Source organism: Pogoniulus pusillus, chromosome 13, assembly GCF_015220805.1.
Source record: "Pogoniulus pusillus isolate bPogPus1 chromosome 13, bPogPus1.pri, whole genome shotgun sequence".
Classification (NCBI taxonomy): Eukaryota; Metazoa; Chordata; class Aves; order Piciformes; family Lybiidae; genus Pogoniulus; species Pogoniulus pusillus.
The window spans coordinates 30,747,861-30,765,760 of NC_087276.1; the positions used below are offsets into that span (position 1 = coordinate 30,747,861).

At 53.2% G+C, this 17,900-nt stretch overlaps 1 protein-coding gene across 1 annotated transcript; it reads right to left on the minus strand.

Moving 5' to 3' along the window:
* Positions 1-13,724, minus strand: LOC135180946 (acyl-coenzyme A synthetase ACSM4, mitochondrial-like). Its single transcript, XM_064153825.1, has 14 exons — positions 13,287-13,724; positions 12,417-12,680; positions 11,511-11,721; positions 9,517-9,724; positions 8,919-9,062; positions 7,488-7,644; positions 4,469-4,548; positions 3,620-3,743; positions 3,176-3,256; positions 2,813-2,914; positions 2,357-2,484; positions 2,179-2,278; positions 1,565-1,684; positions 1-731 (listed from the first exon to the last, which is right to left on the minus strand). Exons 2-14 carry the CDS (start codon positions 12,648-12,650, stop codon positions 645-647), a joined length of 1,776 nt encoding a protein of 591 aa, XP_064009895.1. The 5' UTR covers positions 12,651-12,680; positions 13,287-13,724; the 3' UTR covers positions 1-644.
* Positions 13,725-17,900: the final 4,176 nt, after the last annotated feature.

Sequence of the window (17,900 nt, forward strand, 5' to 3'; positions counted from 1 at the left end):
TAGTTTGCATTTCCCTGGTTTATTGTCTTCCTTCTCTCTCCTCTGTGTGCCAGCAGGATGTAGAGTTCTTCAGAGGGAGCTGCTGAGCAGCCGTTTGCAAGCCTATGTCTGACGCATGGATGCTGTCTGTGCTGCACTCTTAAAGCTGTTTGCTTCCCTTTACTTCTGATTGTTCATAGTTTGCACTTAGTGGACATTGATTCCTAAATCTTGAGGCTTTCCAGATTCACACAAAAAAGGTGCTTCATTTGGGTGCATGGAAGATCTGTGGCCATTCTGTGAACTTCTTTGCATGCCATGAGGCTTTCCTCATGAATGAGCCTCTTGTGAGCTAAGATAGCTGGTCTCAAAGAAGAGACACAGTGCTGCTTCACCTGGGCATCACTTCTGCTTGTGCTGTAATGCTGCAAAGCAGGAGGTGGCTGGAAGGATGTGTGTGCATGTGCCTTGCTAAGCAGCCTGCATCGTTGGGAAGTGAGAAAAAGCAATTAAGACCAAGCTGGAGTTCTTACACCTTGTGTGTTATTGTACAATCACTGCCTAACAGGCGAAAGCGAGCCTGTGCTGGTGCTCACAGCTGCAATAGAACAGCTCTGTTAGGAATGGAGCTGGTAGGGAAAGGTTTGTCAGTTTGCTGGCCAGAGCTAAACGTGTCCCCACTCCTTCTTCCTCAGTTCATTCCGTCTGATTTTCCCTGCAATATTCTTGGGCAGCTGCTGGACAAATTCAATCTGATTTAAAAGAAAGGTGGGGAGGGGGGGGAAGTAAAATGAGTGGATTTATAGCTTTGGGGTTGTTTTTTTTTCCCAGAACAACACAGGTCTGTGGCCTAACATTTTAAATAAGGATTTGGTGACTGGAGAAATAACTTAGCTGCTTTTACTGTCGGTGTGTCTTTTGTTATCCACAAGTCATAGAATCACAGAATGGTTTAGGTTGGAAGGGACCTCAAAGCTCAGCCAGTTCCAACCCCCTGCCATAGGCAGGGACACCTCCCACTAGAACAGGTTTGCTCAAGGCCTCATCCAGCCTGGCCTTGAACACCTTGAGAGGTTGTGGAGCACAGAAACACCGAACGTGATTGAAGATCACATTCAGTGTTTCTGTGCTCCACAGCCTCTCTGGGCAACCTGTGCCAGTGTCTGGGCACCTTCACTTGCCCCTGGGCAACCTGTGACAGTGTCTCACCACCCCCACTGCAAAGAACCCTTTCCTAGCATCCAGTCCAAATCTCCCCTCTGCCAGTTTAAACCCATTCCTCCTTGTCCTGTCATTACATGACCTTGTCGGTAGTCACTCCCCAGCCTTCCTGTAGCCACTTTCAGCTACTGGAAGGCCACTCCAAGGTCTCCTCCAAGACTTCTCCAGGCTGCAGAGCCCCAGTTCTCTCAGCCTGTCCTCATAGCAGAGCTACTGCAGCCCTCTGAGCATCTTGGTGGCCTCCTCTGGACTGGCTCTAACAGTTCCATGTCCCCTCAACTCCTGCCTGTCCTTGCACAGCACATATTTGGGCTGTGTTTGCTACTGTGTTTGAACTGAGGTTTTTTATCTCGTGTGTACTTACCTTTCTGGGGTACTTGTATGGAGCAGTGACCTTCTTGACATGCTCTTGTAATTCAGAGGCCAGTTTCTCTGGATCTTGTGACTTAAAGGAATGAGACAAGACCACAAAAGCTTTTACCACCTACAAAGGGAAAATAAAGGAAAATGACATTATTTAAAGTAGAGCAACCTAACAAATGAGGCAATTTAGGGAGAGTGAGTATTGCCTGCACTGCAGACTGACTGGATCACACCTGTGCAGCAGACCAAACCTCACTCTTGGATAAGCAGATTTAACATGAAGGCAAAAGGCTGTTCCTGCCTTACATCGGTAAGCAATGCATGACAGAAGCTGCAGACTCTGCTTCCAAACTTGACAAGGGCCCTGTAAAGGACTGGTTTAAGGTTCTTGGATCCTAGAGCCTTTTCTGTGAGCATATGTTGTTAAAGAACGTCATTCTCCAGGCAGCAGATCAAAGTGTACAGCAGTTCTTACCAGTCACCTTTACGTTCTTGGGGGAGCTGTCCCCTCCTCAGCGCTCCCCTCACTTTGGGTGAAACGATGGAGCAGGTTGCATATTGCCAGCTGAGTGCAAGCTCTTTCACTTGAGGAGTGGGAGAGTGCCCACTGCTTACCTCCCCTCGGGTGGCGTCTGGGCTGCTGACCGCGGCTGCCTCCAGGACCGCAGGGTGCTCGATCAGGGCACTCTCGATTTCAAAGGGCCCGATGCGGTAGCTGCGGGAGGGAAAGGCAAGGCTGAGCGGGGGAGAGGTGCAGGGCTGCCTTCAGGCGTGGCAACTGACAGGTACCAACCCAGAGGAGATGATGACGTCATCACTCCTCCCCATGAACCAGATGTATCCATCCTCATCCATGCTCCCTCTGTCTCCAGTGATGTAGAAGTTGCCACGGACTGTGGAAGCGGTTTTCACTGGATCATCCTGGGGAGCAAGCACAGATTGAATGTTCTAAGCACTGAGAAGCCCTAAGCTTAGGGATGAGTTCTGCCTCTTTGGATGCTACCGAGTATCTGTCACTGCCTGTTTCCTGGCTCAAGAACCTAGGGGCTTGTGCTTGTTCCAGAGGGGAAAACTTATCAGAAGGGCAGATAGAGAAGTGCCGATGACACAGTAGGTCTGCAAAAGAGCGAGGGAGAGAGCAGAAGGCAGGCCAAGAAGAGGCACAGCTCTCTGGTGCTGCTGCTCTGAGTGCAAGTCCATGCCAGGCTGCAGGCTGAGCTGGCTCTCTGGAAATTCACTTTTGGCTTACCAGGTATTGGGTGAAAAAAGTAAATGGCCTCTTGGCATCCACTTTGATAGCAATGTCCCCTTCTGTCCCAGGAGGCAGAACACTGCCAGTTTCATCCACAATCTGCAAGAGGAGAGGCAAATGGGTGATTGTAGCTTCCCATTCTAAAAACATGATCTAAAACTAACCAGCAGCCAAATGTGGTCTAAAACTAACCTGCTGCTGGCCATCAGCTCAGCCCAAAAGCCTGGGGGGAGGGTGGTTGGGAGCCCCTCCTGGGCTTGGGAGGGAGTCCCACTGTGGGGCACTGAAACTTGCCTGGTGTGTTGTTCTCTCTTGGGTTTTGCTTCTGTGAAACCAATGACAGAAAACAGAGCACCATACCTGAACATCGTAGTTGGGAGCTGCCTTTCCCAGGGAGCCTGGCTTGATCTTCATTCCTTTCATATTTGCACATATAAATCCCTGTTGGGAGAGACAAATGACCATTCCCAGGCAGTGTTCACTGTCACTCCTGAGGCTGTTCCTGTTGTACAGTGCCCACTGTTGGCACTGGCTTAAGTCTTCCATCAGTGCAAGCCACTTGTGAACTGCACTGAGAGTCTTGGGACAAAAAGTCCGAGGTATTTTACAGCTGAGGTAGCCTTAGAAGCAGCATCATAACCAAGTTGTAGTTCTGAGCAAAGCAACAGACCCTCCTGCAGGCAACTGCCACATACTCTAATGCCATCTCCTTAGACAAAGATAGGTGGCCCAATTCCACACTTCCCAAGTGCCCCAAGTCCCTGCGAGCTCAGCTGTAACCCTTCACAGGATACCTGAACATACAGTTTCGGTTTGGCCGTAGCCTTCATAGATGGTCAGGCCTGTCTGGCTTTCCCACTGCGCCAGCACTTCTGGGTTGAGTGGCTCCCCTGCAGTCAGGCAGTGCTTCAGTGCCTTGAATGCATACCTTCAGAGAGAGCACACTGCTGTCAGCACACCTGGCACACAGCTGCTCCACCTGGCACGTCCAACCCTGTGCCTTCAGGACACGTCAGACTCTCCTGAGGTAGGCTTAGGCTTGAGAGAAAGCCTGGAGCTCGGACTCTGAGTGGGGCTGCACAGGGGCTGCCAAGTCAGTGAGCTGCAGAGATGCACAGGCAGGGTATGGGGCCTCAGTGCAGCCTTCAAGGGCTCTATCCTGACCAAACTCTCCTTTTATGATCAGGTTCCAGCCTGGTGAACGTGGGGCAGGCTCTGGATGGAGCCTGCCTGGACTACAGCAAAGCCTTTGGCACCATCTGCCACAAGCGGCTCGTGGCACAGCTGGCAGCTGTGGCTGGAGGTGTTGAAGCCAAGCCTGGCTGGGGCACTTAGTGGCATAGTCTGGTTGCTTGGCCAGGGCTGGGTGCTAGGTTGGGCAGGGTGAGCTTGGAGCTCTCTTCCAACCTGGGTGATTCTATGATGCTATGATTCTATGACTCTATTCACTGCAGGGAAGAATTTGCTCAGGGTGGAGGTGCCTTAGGGGTGGATTTTGTCACCCCTCCCTGCGGTGCTACAGAAAAGGCTCTGCCTCCTCACAGCCCTTGCCTCCAGCACAGACCTTCCACTACATGAGAGCTGAAGTGGCTCTGAGGGGCTATGGCCACGGCTGCTGAGCTGGGCAGGAGCTGGGCAGGAGCTGGGCAGTACCTGGTGAGGTCGTGCTGTACCAGCATGCGGTAGGCAGTTGGGGACCCGCACAGAGTGGTCACTGGATACCTGCACAGGGTCTGAAAAGTACCATGAAAAACAGCCTTAAACAGTATCACACTGGGGAAAGAGCTGCTGCTAACCCCTTCCCCTCTGTTCCACCCGAGGACATGAGTGACAGGATGTGATTGATTGCAGCGCAGAAAGCAGAGTAATTGTCAGTGCTCAAGGAAGGTGTCACAGTGCCCCCGGCATCAGCTGGAGAGCTGTGAGTTGGCTGTGGAAAATCACTGCTGCATCCATTTGTCCTGCTGCTCCCTCTGCACACGAGGACCAGCCACGGGCATTAAACCCTGGCCCTGCAGCTGTGATCTTAGTTTTGCAGGGGACTTCAGTAAAACCCTGTGATGGTTTGGGAGTTACCTGCCCTCCCCCCAGCTCCTGTGAAATCACCCAGACTAGCCTCAGCTGGCTGGAAGTTAAGGACTGAAGCCATAGGTACAGCCTAGCACACTTTACAAGCAGATATTTACACTGCATACACAAGTATTAACAGCTACAGACAGAAACACACAAGGTAAAAGGTGATACAGACACACAGCAGCCCTCCCAGAAACCAGAGTGCCCAGGAGGGGCTCCCAACCACCCTTCCACCTTCCTCCCACCCCTCCACCTTATCCCAGAGTCTGCCTTCTGTGCAAGGTTGAGCTGGGAGGATTGGCAAGGGAGGGCAGAAGCAGAAGGATTAGTTGGGTTACACAGATCCAGCAGAACAGCAGAAACCCAGAGAGAAAACACAGACACCAAACTTCAACAGGCAGACTCTGTCTTACCTGTGTTTGTGTCCTTGCTTTTATACATCTCAGCAAGCCTATGAGTGCAGCAGCCATCACCACTGCTTCCTTTTCACTGCCTAGCATCTAAGTTCTCTCACTAAAGTTTTCCAGCTAGCCTCAAAGCAGCACAAAGCCACATTGACCCTCAAAGTCAGGCACCCCAGAATGGAGGCTCCTAAACCCACAGCCTTCTTTTGATGGGTTTGCCTGTTTCAGCCTTTGATTTAGCCTCCCAGGCTCTGAAGAGGACTGTTGCAAATCTTCAGATGCATTGCAGTTGCCTCAGCTGCCCTGCCAAAGGGCCTGAGCCAAGGCTCCAAGAGCTCTGGCTGAGCTGTGAGTAGTGCTGTATTAAAAGGTTGGCTCAGGCTGGCAAATTCATAGACCCTCTTTTACCTGGAGTGGAACAAAGGATATGGTTGCCTTGCCAGAGGAGTAAAGCCTTCTGTTTTCTGACACAGCTTTATTTCTCACCCAGAGCACCAGCAGCTGTGCACAGGCACTCAGCTAGGGCCAAGCCTTACCTTTGTTTTGTTGCTGTGGTTTTGTTTTGTGTGGTTGGTTTGTTTTTCAAGCTCAGTTCTGCCTGCAATGAAAACCTACTCGGGGTGGGGGGGACAAGGAGTGAAGGGCAGCAAGGCTGGGGAGGGGCCTGGAGCACAGCCCTGTGAGGAGAGGCTGAGGGAGCTGGGGGTGTGCAGCCTGCAGCAGAGGAGGCTCAGGGCAGAGCTCATTGCTGTCTGCAGCTCCCTGCAGGGAGGCTGTAGCCAGGTGGGGTTGGGCTCTGCTGCCAGGCACCCAGGGCCAGAAGAAGGGGACACAGTCTCAAGCTGTGCCAGGGCAGGTCTAGGCTGGATGTTGTTAGGAAGTTCCTGGCAGAGAGAGTGATTGGCATTGGAATGGGCTGCCCAGGGAGGTGGTGGAGTGGCTGTGGCTGGAGGTGTTGAAGCCAAGCCTGGCTGGGGCACTTAGTGCCATGGTCTGGTTGGTTGGGCAGGGCTGGGTACTAGGTTGGGCTGGCTGAGCTTGGAGGTCCCTTCCAGCCTGATTGAGTCTATGATAAATAAGAGCAAGGGCAAGTTCCCTCATGCACCAGGTTTCACTGCAGCCACACCAGGCATACCAAAGCAGTCTCTGCTGCTAAATGTCACTTTGAGCAGAGCTGTGAAGCCCCGTGCAGGTTGCAAGCATGCTTCTGCAAGGCCAAGGAATACATACAAAGAAGAAACCCAAGCTGGCAGCTACCATTAAAGAAAGCAAAGGAAACAGGATGAAACTCCTCAAACACCCCTCACGTGGTCAGGAACAGACACTTCTCCACACAGTTGCTTTGAGCCATGTGGGAGCAGCACTCCTCCCTTTGGATTGGAGTGAAACTCAGGTTGGCTTGAGAAGCTTGAAAGTAGAATAGAATCAGAGAATGGCTTAGGTTGGAAGGGACCTCAAAGCTCAGCCAGTTCCAACCCCCTGCCATAGGCAGGGACAGCTCCCACTCGAACAGGTCGCTCAAGGACTCATCCAACCTGATCCTGAACATCTCCAGGGAGGTTGTGGAGCACAGAATCACCCAATGTGATCAAAGATCACATTGGGTGATTCTGTGCTCCACAACCTCCCTGGGCAACCTGTGTCAGTGTCTCACCACCCTCACTGCAAAGAACCCTTCCCTAACATCTACTTTGAATCTCCCCTCTGCCAGCCCAAACCCATTCCTCCTCCTCCTGTCATTACAACACCTTGTCAGTAGTCCTCCCCCAGCCCTCCTGTAGCCCCCTTCAGATCTCTGATCCCATTCTGTGATTCTCTGCTCCACAACCTCCCTGGGCAGCCTGAAATCATTTCAGAACAAGCCCATCTCAGAGCTTTGGTGTTCTCCAGTACCAACTTGCCTTTCTAAAGGATCACAGCAGTGTAATGTAAGGATCCATTTCAGCTAATTTCCCACTGCAACAGCGAAATATAGGAGGGGGAAAGCTTTTAAGTCACACCTACTGACTGGCAGCAGCTGTGCCCAGAGGAGTGCTGCTGCAAAACCCTTCCTGTATTCTGTTCCTGCTCAAAGAGCAAACCCCCTCCTGTTGCGCCATCTTACACCAGCTAATCCCAGGAACCTAAGAGGCTTAGCTTTGTGGAAAACAAGATGAAATCCGAGTCAGTGTTGGTTGTGAGTGTGGTGTTCTTACCTCTAAAGCTGCTCCTGAATCAAAGTGTGGCATGGCATGTACAAAAACACAGGTGCCCTGGAACCAGGGTCCGAACACGCTCCCGAACGCTGCCTTCACCCAGGCAGTGTCCGACAGGTTCCACATGATGTCTGAGGCAGTCAGATCCATCCAGTATCTGCTGAAGGCAAAAGGTGGCCACTGTAAGGGAGTCTGGCAGTGGAAATGAGGAATGTCAGGGGTTTGGGTGATCAGAAACACAAGAGCTTCAATAAATGAGGATGGTGAGACACTGCGGGTGAGATGTTGAAGGGGGTGAGACACTGGCACAGGTTGCCCAGGGAGGTTGTGGAGCACAGAATCACCCAATGTGATCTTTGATCACCTTGGGTGATTCTGTGCTCCACAACCTCCCTGGAGGTGTGCAGGACCAGGCTGGACGAGTCCTTGAGCAACCTGTTCTAGTGGGAGGTGTCCCTGCCTATGGCAGGGGTTTGGAACTGGCTGAGCTTTGAGGTCCCTTCCAACCTAAACCATTCTGTGATTTGGTCTGTGTCTTTCCCTTCCCACTGCTCCTTGAGTTTCCACTCAAGTTTAGTTCCTTTCAGCACTCAGAAAGGGCTTCCCCAGTCTTCAGACAGCAGGAAGAAGAGCGAATAGCAAAAGTGATCCCCACAACATCAGTTAGATATACAAGCAGGGGCTGTAGCATAATGTGGCTTTAAATCAAGCTACCCTCACAAGTGCAAGCTTTTTGTAATCCAAAATGACAAAGAGCCTCTGCTATGGAGATTTCTGCGCCAAGAGAAACCAGCAATGTCACTCTGCTTGCTGTGCACACCTGGAAGTGTCAGCAACATAGAACAACACAAGGTTCAGGGGTAGTCTGCTCAGCTGGGTGAGGCTTTGAACAGCCTGATCTAGTGTGAGGTGTTCCTGCCCTTGGCAGGGAGGTTGGAACTAGAATCATAGAATTGACCAGGTCAGAAGAGAGCTCCAAGCTCAGCCAGCCCAGCCTAGCACCCAGCCCTGCCCAAGCAACCAGACCATGGCACTAAGTGCCTCAGCCAGGCTTGGTTTCAACACCCTCAGGGATGGTGACTCCACCACCTCCCTGGGTAGCCCATTCCAATGCCAATCACTCTCTCTGCCAGGAACTTCCTCCTAACGTTCAGTAGTTTCTAAAATGAAGCTGCTGCAGCCCTCTCAGCATCTTGGTGGCCTCCTCTGCACTGCCTCCAACACTTCCATGTCCTGCTTGTGCTGGGGGCTCCAGAACTGCACCCAGGACTGCAGGTGGGGTGTGAGGAGAGCAGAGCCAAGGGGCAGCATCCCCTCCCTTGCTCTGCTGCCCACACTGCTCTGGCTGCAGCCCAGCACAGGGTTCCCAAGAACATTTCCACGTGCTTCCCATTTCAGAGCTATAAAGACATTGTTAGCTGAATGCTTTACCTTCCACAGAGAAAAGAACCCAGGCCAATGCTTCCATGGGAGTGTTCAACCATTTTGGGAGAGCCTGTGGCACCACTGGTAAAATAGATTGCCATTGGATCCTGGGCTTTTGTCTTCACACAGCTATGGGCAGAAGGGGCAGCCCTGAAACAAAGAGGACATGGAAGAACGGCTGGTGACACTCAGCTCACTTTGTGCCCCGTCAGAGTGGCACTGTGCAGTGACACCCAGGGTGAAGAAGCCTGTCAGAGTGGCACTGTGCAGTGACACCCAGGGTGAAGAAGCCACTGAGGTCCCCCTCCCCAGCCCTGCATGAACACGTTGCTAATCCTCCCCAGAGCTAACACACCAACTGGCTGGGTTTCCTTTGCCTCCCTTGACAAGCAGCCAAGGGCCCACTGTGCTTGTTTCCCCTTAGCAATCTGGCTGTTCCCACATATTCCCTTTCTTCATGGAGAAGAGGCCAAATCCCCTCCTCTCCCACCCCTCACAGGTGCCTGGCTCCTTCCTGGGCTGTAAGTGCAGAGGGGCCTCTGAGCGACAGGAGCCAGTCTCCAGGGGAGGTAGCTACGATGCAGCTGAAGCAGAAGGCACTTACTTGAGCAAGTCACTGAAGTTGAGCCACTCAGCCCTGCTGCTGCCAGACACAATCAGCTTTGTTTTCAGAAACTGGCACTTGGGCACGAGCGAGTCCACGGCAGGAGCCAGCACATCGGTGGTGACAATGCACTTGGCCCTGGAAGCTGCCAGCCTGTAGGCAATGTCTGGTGCTGTCAGCTGCACTGTCCCCGGGATGATGGTGACACCTGGCATGCAAGGCAGGGCAGCCCAGTCAGCCTCCTCGCCTTCAGCCCCCACCACCTCCAACTGCCCTCGTGTCTTGAGCAGTGTTTGAGCCAGAAATGAGAAGGGGAAGCAACCCCTTGGAATCATAGAATCAACCAGGTGGGAAGAGAGCTCCAAGCTCAGCCAGCCCAACCTAGCACCCAGCCCTGCCCAACCAACCAGACCATGGCACTAAGTGCCCCAGCCAGGCTTGGCTTCAACACCTCCAGCCATGGCAACTCCACCACCTCCCTGGGCAGCCCATTCCAATGCCAATCACTCTCTCTGACAACAACTTCCTCCTAACATCCTCCTAGACCTGCCCTGGCACAACTTGAGACTGTGTCCCCTTGTTCTGTTGCTGCTTGCCTGGCAGCAGAGCCCAACCCCACCTGGCTACAACCTCCCTGCAGGGAGTTGTAGACAGCAATGAGCTCTGCCCTGAGCCTCCTCTGCTGCAGGCTGCACACCCCCAGCTCCCTCAGCCTCTCCTCACAGGGCTGTGCTCCAGGCCCCTCCCCAGCCTTGCTGCCCTTCTCTCAACACCTTCCAGCACCTCAACATCTCTCTGCAATGGAGGAGCCCAGAACTGGACACAGCACTCAAGGGGTGGCCTGAGCAGTGCAGAGCACAGGGCCAGAAGAACCTCCCTTGTCCTGCTGCCCACACTGCTCCTGAGCCAGCCCAGGATGCCATTGGCTCTGTTGCCCACCTGGGCACTGCTGCCTCCTCTGCAGCTCCTCTCTGCCAGCACCCCCAGCTCCCTCTCTGCCTGGCTGCTCTCAGCCACTCTGGCCCCAGCCTGTAGTGCTGCTTGGGGTTGTTGTGGCCAAAGTGTAGAACCCTGCCCTTGGCCTTGTTCAGTGTCATCCCAGATGTGTAGTACAAAACATCTTCTGTTGTTTCTGCAAGATCCTTTGCTGCAGGCATGAGAGCAGAAAGCACAACTTTGGTGCGGTAAACACTAACAGCTTAAACAAAGTCTGCTGAAGTTAAATCAAATTGATTTAGCACAACCAAATTGATTTAACATGACCAACACAAGCCACAGGAGAAAAACCAACAGTAATTTGATTGGTCATTGTACTGGTTTGAGGCTAATTGGAATATTTTATTGAGAGAAATTAGACGCTAGGCAGTGAAAAGGAAGCAGTGGTGATGGCTGCTGCACTCATAGGCTTGCTGAGATGTGTCAAAGCAAGGACACAAACACAGGTAAGACAGAGTCTGTCTGTTGGAGTTTGGTGTCTGTGTTTTCTCCCTGGGTTTCTGCTGTTCTGCTGGATCTGTGTAATCCAACTAATCCTTCTGCTTCTACCCTCCCTTGCCAATCCTCCCAGCTCACCTGGCACATAAGGCAGGCTCTGGGATAAGGTGGAGGGGTGGGAGGAAGGTGGAAGGGTGGCTGGGAGCCCCTCCTGGGCACTCTGGTTTCTGGGAGGGCTGCTGTGTTTCTGTAGCACTTTTAACTTGTCTATTTCTGTCCATAGCTGTAACTATTGTAACTCTCTGCTTGCATCTTGTGCTGAGCTGTGACTGGAAAGCTTCATTCCTTAACTTGCAGCTGGCTGAGGCTAGTCTGGGTGATTTCCTAAGGGATGGGGGGCAGGTAACTCCCAAACCATCCCAGTCATAGCAGACTACCCCTGCCAGCCCCTTTGACTGCCAAATGGTGAAGCTATGAAGCCAAATATAGATGCAGCTGTGCAATGAAGTGCTCAGCACCCCCTGGCACAGCCTAGAGGCACGGGGAGCGGTGGGACTCACCTGTCCGCATGCACGCCAGGTTCAGCAGCCACCACTCGGGAACTCGGGGCAGGATCACCAGGACTCGGTCTCCTCGCTGCAGGCTGCACGGCCCCGAGAGCACATTGGCCACTTTGCGTGACAGGAAGCTCAGCTCTTCAAAGCTCCACTGAATTTCATCTCCTTTCCCATTTATCCACCAGAGGGCTGGGTTCGATGGCCCCTGCCGTTCCTATGCGCCAGCAAGGGGACACAGTGCACTGTTACTCCTTGCACAGCTCCTGGGGTGCTCCAGGCAGTGGCATCTGGGAGTGCTACAGGATCTAGGGCAAGGATGAAACCTCTTGTGTTTAAAGGAGTCACCTCGCAGTGGCTGTGTACCTACCTGACCTGCAATGCTCACCCATTACCTACAGGCTTACAAACCCAGCCCTGCCCAGACTGCTGAGCTGCAGCCGGAGACCAAGCACCCCCTGATGCCACAGCAGATTGCCCCTCCTGCCTCTGCAGTGTAAGGTTATGTTAACGTGGATCTAGGGAAGTCGCTTCAGGCAGTGACAGGACTGGGGGAATGGAGCAAAGCTAGGGGTGGGTAGGTTCAGAGTGGCTGTGAGGAAGAAGTTGTTGAGCAGGAGAGTGGTGAGAGGCTGGAATGGGTTGCCCAGGGAGGTGGTTGAGGCCCCATGGCTGGAGGTGTTTAAGGCCAGGCTGGCTGAGGCTCTGGCCAGTCTGATCTAGGGTAGGGTGTCTGTGCCCATGGCAGGGGGGTTGAACTGGCTGCTCCTTGTGGTCCCTTCCAACCCTGACTGACTCTGTGATCCTATGGAGTGTATTCCTGCTGGAGCCAGCCATGGTTTGAGAGCTGACTCTGGGGCCAGGGGCAGGGTTTCGCTAGACCCACTGAGTCTGCAGGGTGAGCAGTGCTACCTTTTCTATCTGAGCCCACTGGTCCAGCACCTCGCTGGCAAAATTGAAGTGCTCAGGCACCTCCTGCTGACATCGGCCAATGGCTTCGTAACCGGAGCAGTTCAGAGTGGCAAAGGCCTTCTGGCTGCGGCGGAACAGCCTGGGCAGTGTCGGGATGCCCCTCGGCCACCGCAGCCCTCCACGTAGCATCCTCATGGCACCAGGGGTGTGAGGGCTTCTGCAGACCACAACCATCAGAACTGCTTTTGAATGCTCATCTGCCCCCTAAGAGAGAGAGATCAGTGTCAGCACTGCCCTGCACGCATTGCCGGGGGGCTGCTGGCTCAGATGGAACAGAGGCATGCACAGCAGCAAGTGGCTGGGAGCCCCTCCTGGGCACTCTGGTTTCTGGGAGGGCTGCTGCGTTTCTGTAGCACTTTTAACTTGTCTATTTCTGTCCATAGCTGTAGCTATTGTAACTATCTGCTTGTATCTTGTGCTGAGCTGTGACTAGAAAGCTTCATTCCTTAACTTCCATCTGGCTGAGTCTAGTCTGGGTGACTTCATAAGAGGGGTGGGGGAGCAGGTAACTCCCAAAGCATCACAGCAGAATTGGCTGCTGTTTTACCCTCCCCTTAGACCTGAACTGGCAGATGCAGGCTCAGAACTAGATGATGGACCTGCATAAAGGAACTGCTGCTTCAGCCTACTTAACACCAACCAGGAAAGTGTCACTGCTCTCTGGCAGTCCACCCTCCTCCAGGAAAGGGGGGATCCTGTGAAAAAAGATCAATAAAAGACAGCACCTTGCATTGCTGTGAAGACTGGCATGTCTGAGCAACTACTAAATCAAAACTAATGTCTCAGAGTGTTTAAATAGGCTGTGCTTACCTGGAGCTGCCACCAGCTGAGACTTCTTGCAACTCCACCTCAGGCGCCTTGCCTCGCACCGCCCAGGCAGACGCTGCCCCTTCCTGCCTCCCTCTACTTGGCTGAGCAGGTGCAGCCCCTCACTGGCATCACATATCCTATTCCCTGGTGGGGGCTGCTTCCCCCCCTAGAGTGCAGATTCCATTTCTCCAAGGACATCCTGCAGAAAGGCACAATCAGTGAAAGGATGGAAAGAGTGCTGAGTATGTATGATTGCACCTGTGGGTCACTGCCCCTGGAGAATGGATAATCGACCACCCATTAATGTGCAACTCTGCTCTGGGGCACCAAGGCTGTTACAGCAGCCACAGTGGGGCTTGGTTGTCAGATTTGAGAGTTAGACATAGGGTGAGGACTGGTATGAGATCAGCAGGAGGATAGTCAGAAGCCTGATGCCAATGAGTGTCACCTGTAATAGCTGAGGGAGACTTCAGTGGAGAATCATAGAATCAGACAGGTTGGAAGAGAGCTCCAAGCTCATCCAGCCCAACCTAGCACCCAGCCCTGCCCAACCAACCAGACCATGGCACTAAGTGCCCCAGCCAGGCTTGGCTTCAACACCTCCAGGCACAGCCACTCCACCACCTCCCCGGGCAGCCCATTCCAATGCCAATCACTCTCTCTGCCAACAACTTCCTCCTCACATCCAGCCTAGACCTGCCCTGGCACAGGTTGAGGCTGTGTCCCCTTGTTCTGTTGCTGCTTGCCTGGCAGCAGAGCCCAACTCCAGCTGACTACAGCCTCCCTTCGGGGAGGTGTAGGAACCCCCAAAGGACTGATTAATCAAACACCAAACCCACCTGCCCTCACTCACGTTTGCCACTGCCTTAAGGATGCAAAGTTTCCCAGCATGCAGATGCTCCAGAGAGATGGTTTACGTTCCATTGGAGTTCCTAAACTCTGCCCTGGTTTCAGCAGCACAAGCTGAGATCCCTTGGGATTGAGGTAATCTACCCGGATGCAGCAGTTTGTGCATTTGTTCTGTCTCGGGTTTTGACCCCAGGCTATTGCGTGCTTTGTATCTGGCAAGTGAAGCAGCATCCATTCCGCAGCTTAAGGGTGTCAGAGAGCCAGCAGCCACCCGCAGGACCCTCTTGGAACAGCCTCTCCTGGGGCCTGTCTTTGCCAGTTAGCAACTCGATTAGCTCTCCTGAAAGGTCATCAACAGCTTTGCTAAGCAGCACACTTGCTACCTTCCCAGGCTGCTGCTGCAACAGCAGCTGTGCTCGCGGGTGCTGTGCAGAGGGTCTGCAGCACAGCCAGGAGCTCCTGAGCTAAGTAACCTGGGCTTGGGGGGGTTATCACTGCTCACTGGTGTTCTCTGTGCTGTGCAGTGGGTCTGCAGCACAGCCAGGAGCTCTGAGCTAAGTAACCTGGGCTTGGGGGGGGGTTATCACTGCTCACTGGTGTTCTCTGTGCTGTGCAGTGGGTCTGCAGCACAGCCAGGAGCTCCTGAGCTAAGTAACCCTGGGCTTGGGGGGGGTTATCACTGCTCACTGGTGTTCTCTGTGCTGTGCAGTGGGTCTGCAGCACAGCCAGGAGCTCCTGAGCTAAGTAACCTGGGCTTTGGGGGGGTTATCACTGCTCACTGGTGTTCTCTGTGCTGTGCAGTGGGTCTGCAGCACAGCCAGGAGCTCTGAGCTAAGTAACCTGGGCTTGGGGGGGGGGTTATCACTGCTCACTGGTGTTCTCTGTGCTGTGCAGTGGGTCTGCAGCACAGCCAGGAGCTCCTGAGCTAAGTAACCCTGGGCTTGGGGGGGGTTATCACTGCTCACTGGTGTTCTCTGTGCTGTGCAGTGGGTCTGCAGCACAGCCAGGAGCTCCTGAGCTAAGTAACCTGGGCTTGGGGGGGTTATCACTGCTCACTGGTGTTCTCTGTGCTGTGCAGTGGGTCTGCAGCACAGCCAGGAGCTCTTGAGCTGAATAACCCTGGGCTTGGGGGGGTTATCACTGCTCAGTGGTGTTCTCTGTGCTCCCAGTAAATACACCTTGGTCATAGGGTTCAAGTGCTACTTCCATGCTCTGAAGCAAGGATAAAAGCACACATACTGTGCTGTAACAGCACTGAGGTGCCAGTGCTAGAGAGGGACAACAGGGAATGTGAGACCTGATCTAACAGGGATGGTCTAAACCTCTGCTGCACCCACGGAGCTGCGCTGGGCTGGCATGGAAATGTCTCACTGTTTGACCTGACTACCTGGAGCAGGAAATCCTTCATTATGGTTCATCCTGAGGCTCTACATGACCCAGCACTGGCTGAAGCTGCAGTCTGATCACCAACAATCAGTAAAAACAAAAACCCAACCCACTCTCAGAGTGCCATGTAAGAGTTTCACAGCTTGTGGCTGTCAGTGGTAACAAGGCACATAAAAGAATGAAGGCAAAAGCCAAAGGCAAATCTGATTTTCCCTTCCTTGCAGATCCTCCCTATTACTACTTTCAAAACAGTTTCTCACACACACACTTTGAAAATGGTAGGACATATTTCCACAGAATCACAGAGTCTCTTAGATTGGCAAAGCCCTTCAAGCTCATCCAGTCCAGTCCTTAGTTTCACACTGACAAGTCCTTGACTAACCCAAACCCCTCAGCACAGCATCTCATCACTGAATCGCTATGGCTGGAAAGGAGCACCAGCATCAGCCAGTCCAACCTTCCTGCCAGCAGCCTTCAGCACCAGACCATAGCCTCAAGCACCACATCCACTCTCCTTTTAAACACCTCCAGGGATGGTGACTCCACCACCTCCCTGGGCAGCCCATTCCAATGCCAATCACTCTCTCTGACAACAACTTCCTCCTCACATCCAGCCTAGACCTCCCCTGGCACAACTTGAGACTGTGTCCCCTTGTTCTGTTGCTGGGTGCCTGGCAGAAGAGCCCAACCCCACCTGGCTACAGTCTCCCTGCAGGTAGAGAGCAACAAGGTCACCCCTGAGCCTCCTCTTCTGCAGGCTACAGTGAAGACCTTCCTCCCAACATCCAACCTAAACCTCCCTTATGCAACTTGAGGCCATTTCCTCTTGTCCTATCATTAGTAACTGGGGAGAAGAGACCAGCTCCAGCCTCACCACAACCTCCTGTTCCATAGTTGTAGAGGGCAATAAGGTCCCCTCTCAGCCTCCTCTTCTCCAGACTAAACCCCCCCAGTTCCCTCACAGGCCATGTTTGTCAGACCTCTCCCCAGCCTTGTCACCCTTCTCTGCACCGCTCCAGCACCTCAGTGTCCCTCCTGTGCTGTGCTGACCAAAACTGGACACAGCACTCCAGGTGTGGTCTCACCAGTGCTGAGTACAGGGGCTTGAGCACCTCCCTACTCCTGCTCCTCACACCACTGCTGACACAGGCCAGGATGCTGTTGGCCCTCTTGGCCACCTGGGCACACTGCTGGCCCATGTTCAGCTGCTGGCCACCAACACCCCCAGGTCCCTTTCCACCAGGCAGCTCTCCAGCCACTGCTCTCCCAGCCTATAGGGCTGCTGGGGGTTGTTGTGGCCAAAGTGCATGACCTGGCACTTGGCCTTGTTAAACCTCATGCCATTGGCCTCAGCCCATGGCTCCAGCCTGTCCCAACCCCTCTGCAGGGATCTACCCTCCAGCAGATTGACACTTCTGCTTCATTTGGTGTCATCTGCAAACGTGCCGAGGGTGCACTTGATCCCCTCAGCCAGGTCATGGATGAAGAGGTTAAACAAGACTGGCCCCAAAACTGAGCCCTGGGGGACTCCACTGGATTTAACCCCCTTGGCCACAACTCTCTGGGCTCGGCCAGCCAGTTGTTTTTTTCACTTAGAAACACCCCAAAGCACCAGAACAAAATCAGCATCTACTGCTCCTTTTCAGAAGGCTGTCCAGCACCTCGTGACTGGCAAGGAGCAGGCTGGCAGGAGGCAGAAGAGCAGTCCAGGATGAGCAGAGTCTGTGGCTGAGAGGACTTTGAACTCCCAGGAAATCAGGCATTGAAAATTACTGATCCAGAAAACCTTTTCTGATGCAGGTATTGCCTTTTCTGTTGCTTCTGAGGAAAACATCCCATTGCAGCTGGGCTGTATGAGGGCTGCAGAAGACATCTCCAACAGAATGGAAAGTCTAGTGCAAAGTCCATCTCTTTCAGGCAGAAGGCTAAAATTCAGCTGAGTTTAAAACTCTGTGGCTCCAAAAGAAAGCCATGTGCCAGACAGACACATTTTGCTCTCAGCTGCTTGCAGCTGCAAGTCTGTGGCTCTGGATCAAAGGAAACACATTGGTGATGCTCTGATCTTGGGCAGAGGAGAACTGAATGAAACCATCCACCTTGAACCCAAGGCAGAAAAGTCTACTGTGTACCAGTGCCAAGACGTGTACTGAGTGCCAGTGCCAAGAGGTTGGTGCAGCATGGAGCAGAGCCCCTCACACACTACAGCCACAGCATGTGGCACGAACAACCTGGCAAGCTGCTTGACTTCGACCCCAGCTCATTCATGCAAATAACCAGGCACTGACTACAACAGAAATGCAGTTTCCAAGGGCAGCTAAGCAAGGCCTGAGTGTAGGCAACACCTCTAGCCTCAGGAATTCAGAGAGTCATCAGTTGTAA

Bases quoted from the DNA above. Each gene is read 5' to 3' on its own strand.
- LOC135180946 (XM_064153825.1), bottom strand. From the start codon at position 12,650: ATGGTTGTGGTCTGCAGAAGCCCTCACACCCCTGGTGCCATGAGGATG. The intron at 9,063-9,516 runs GTAAGTGCCTTC...TCTTTGTTTCAG, and splicing joins AACTTCAGTGACTTGCTCAA to GGCTGCCCCTTCTGCCCATA. The intron at 3,257-3,619 runs GTATGTTCAGGT...CTCTCCCAACAG, and splicing joins GCTACGGCCAAACCGAAACT to GGATTTATATGTGCAAATAT.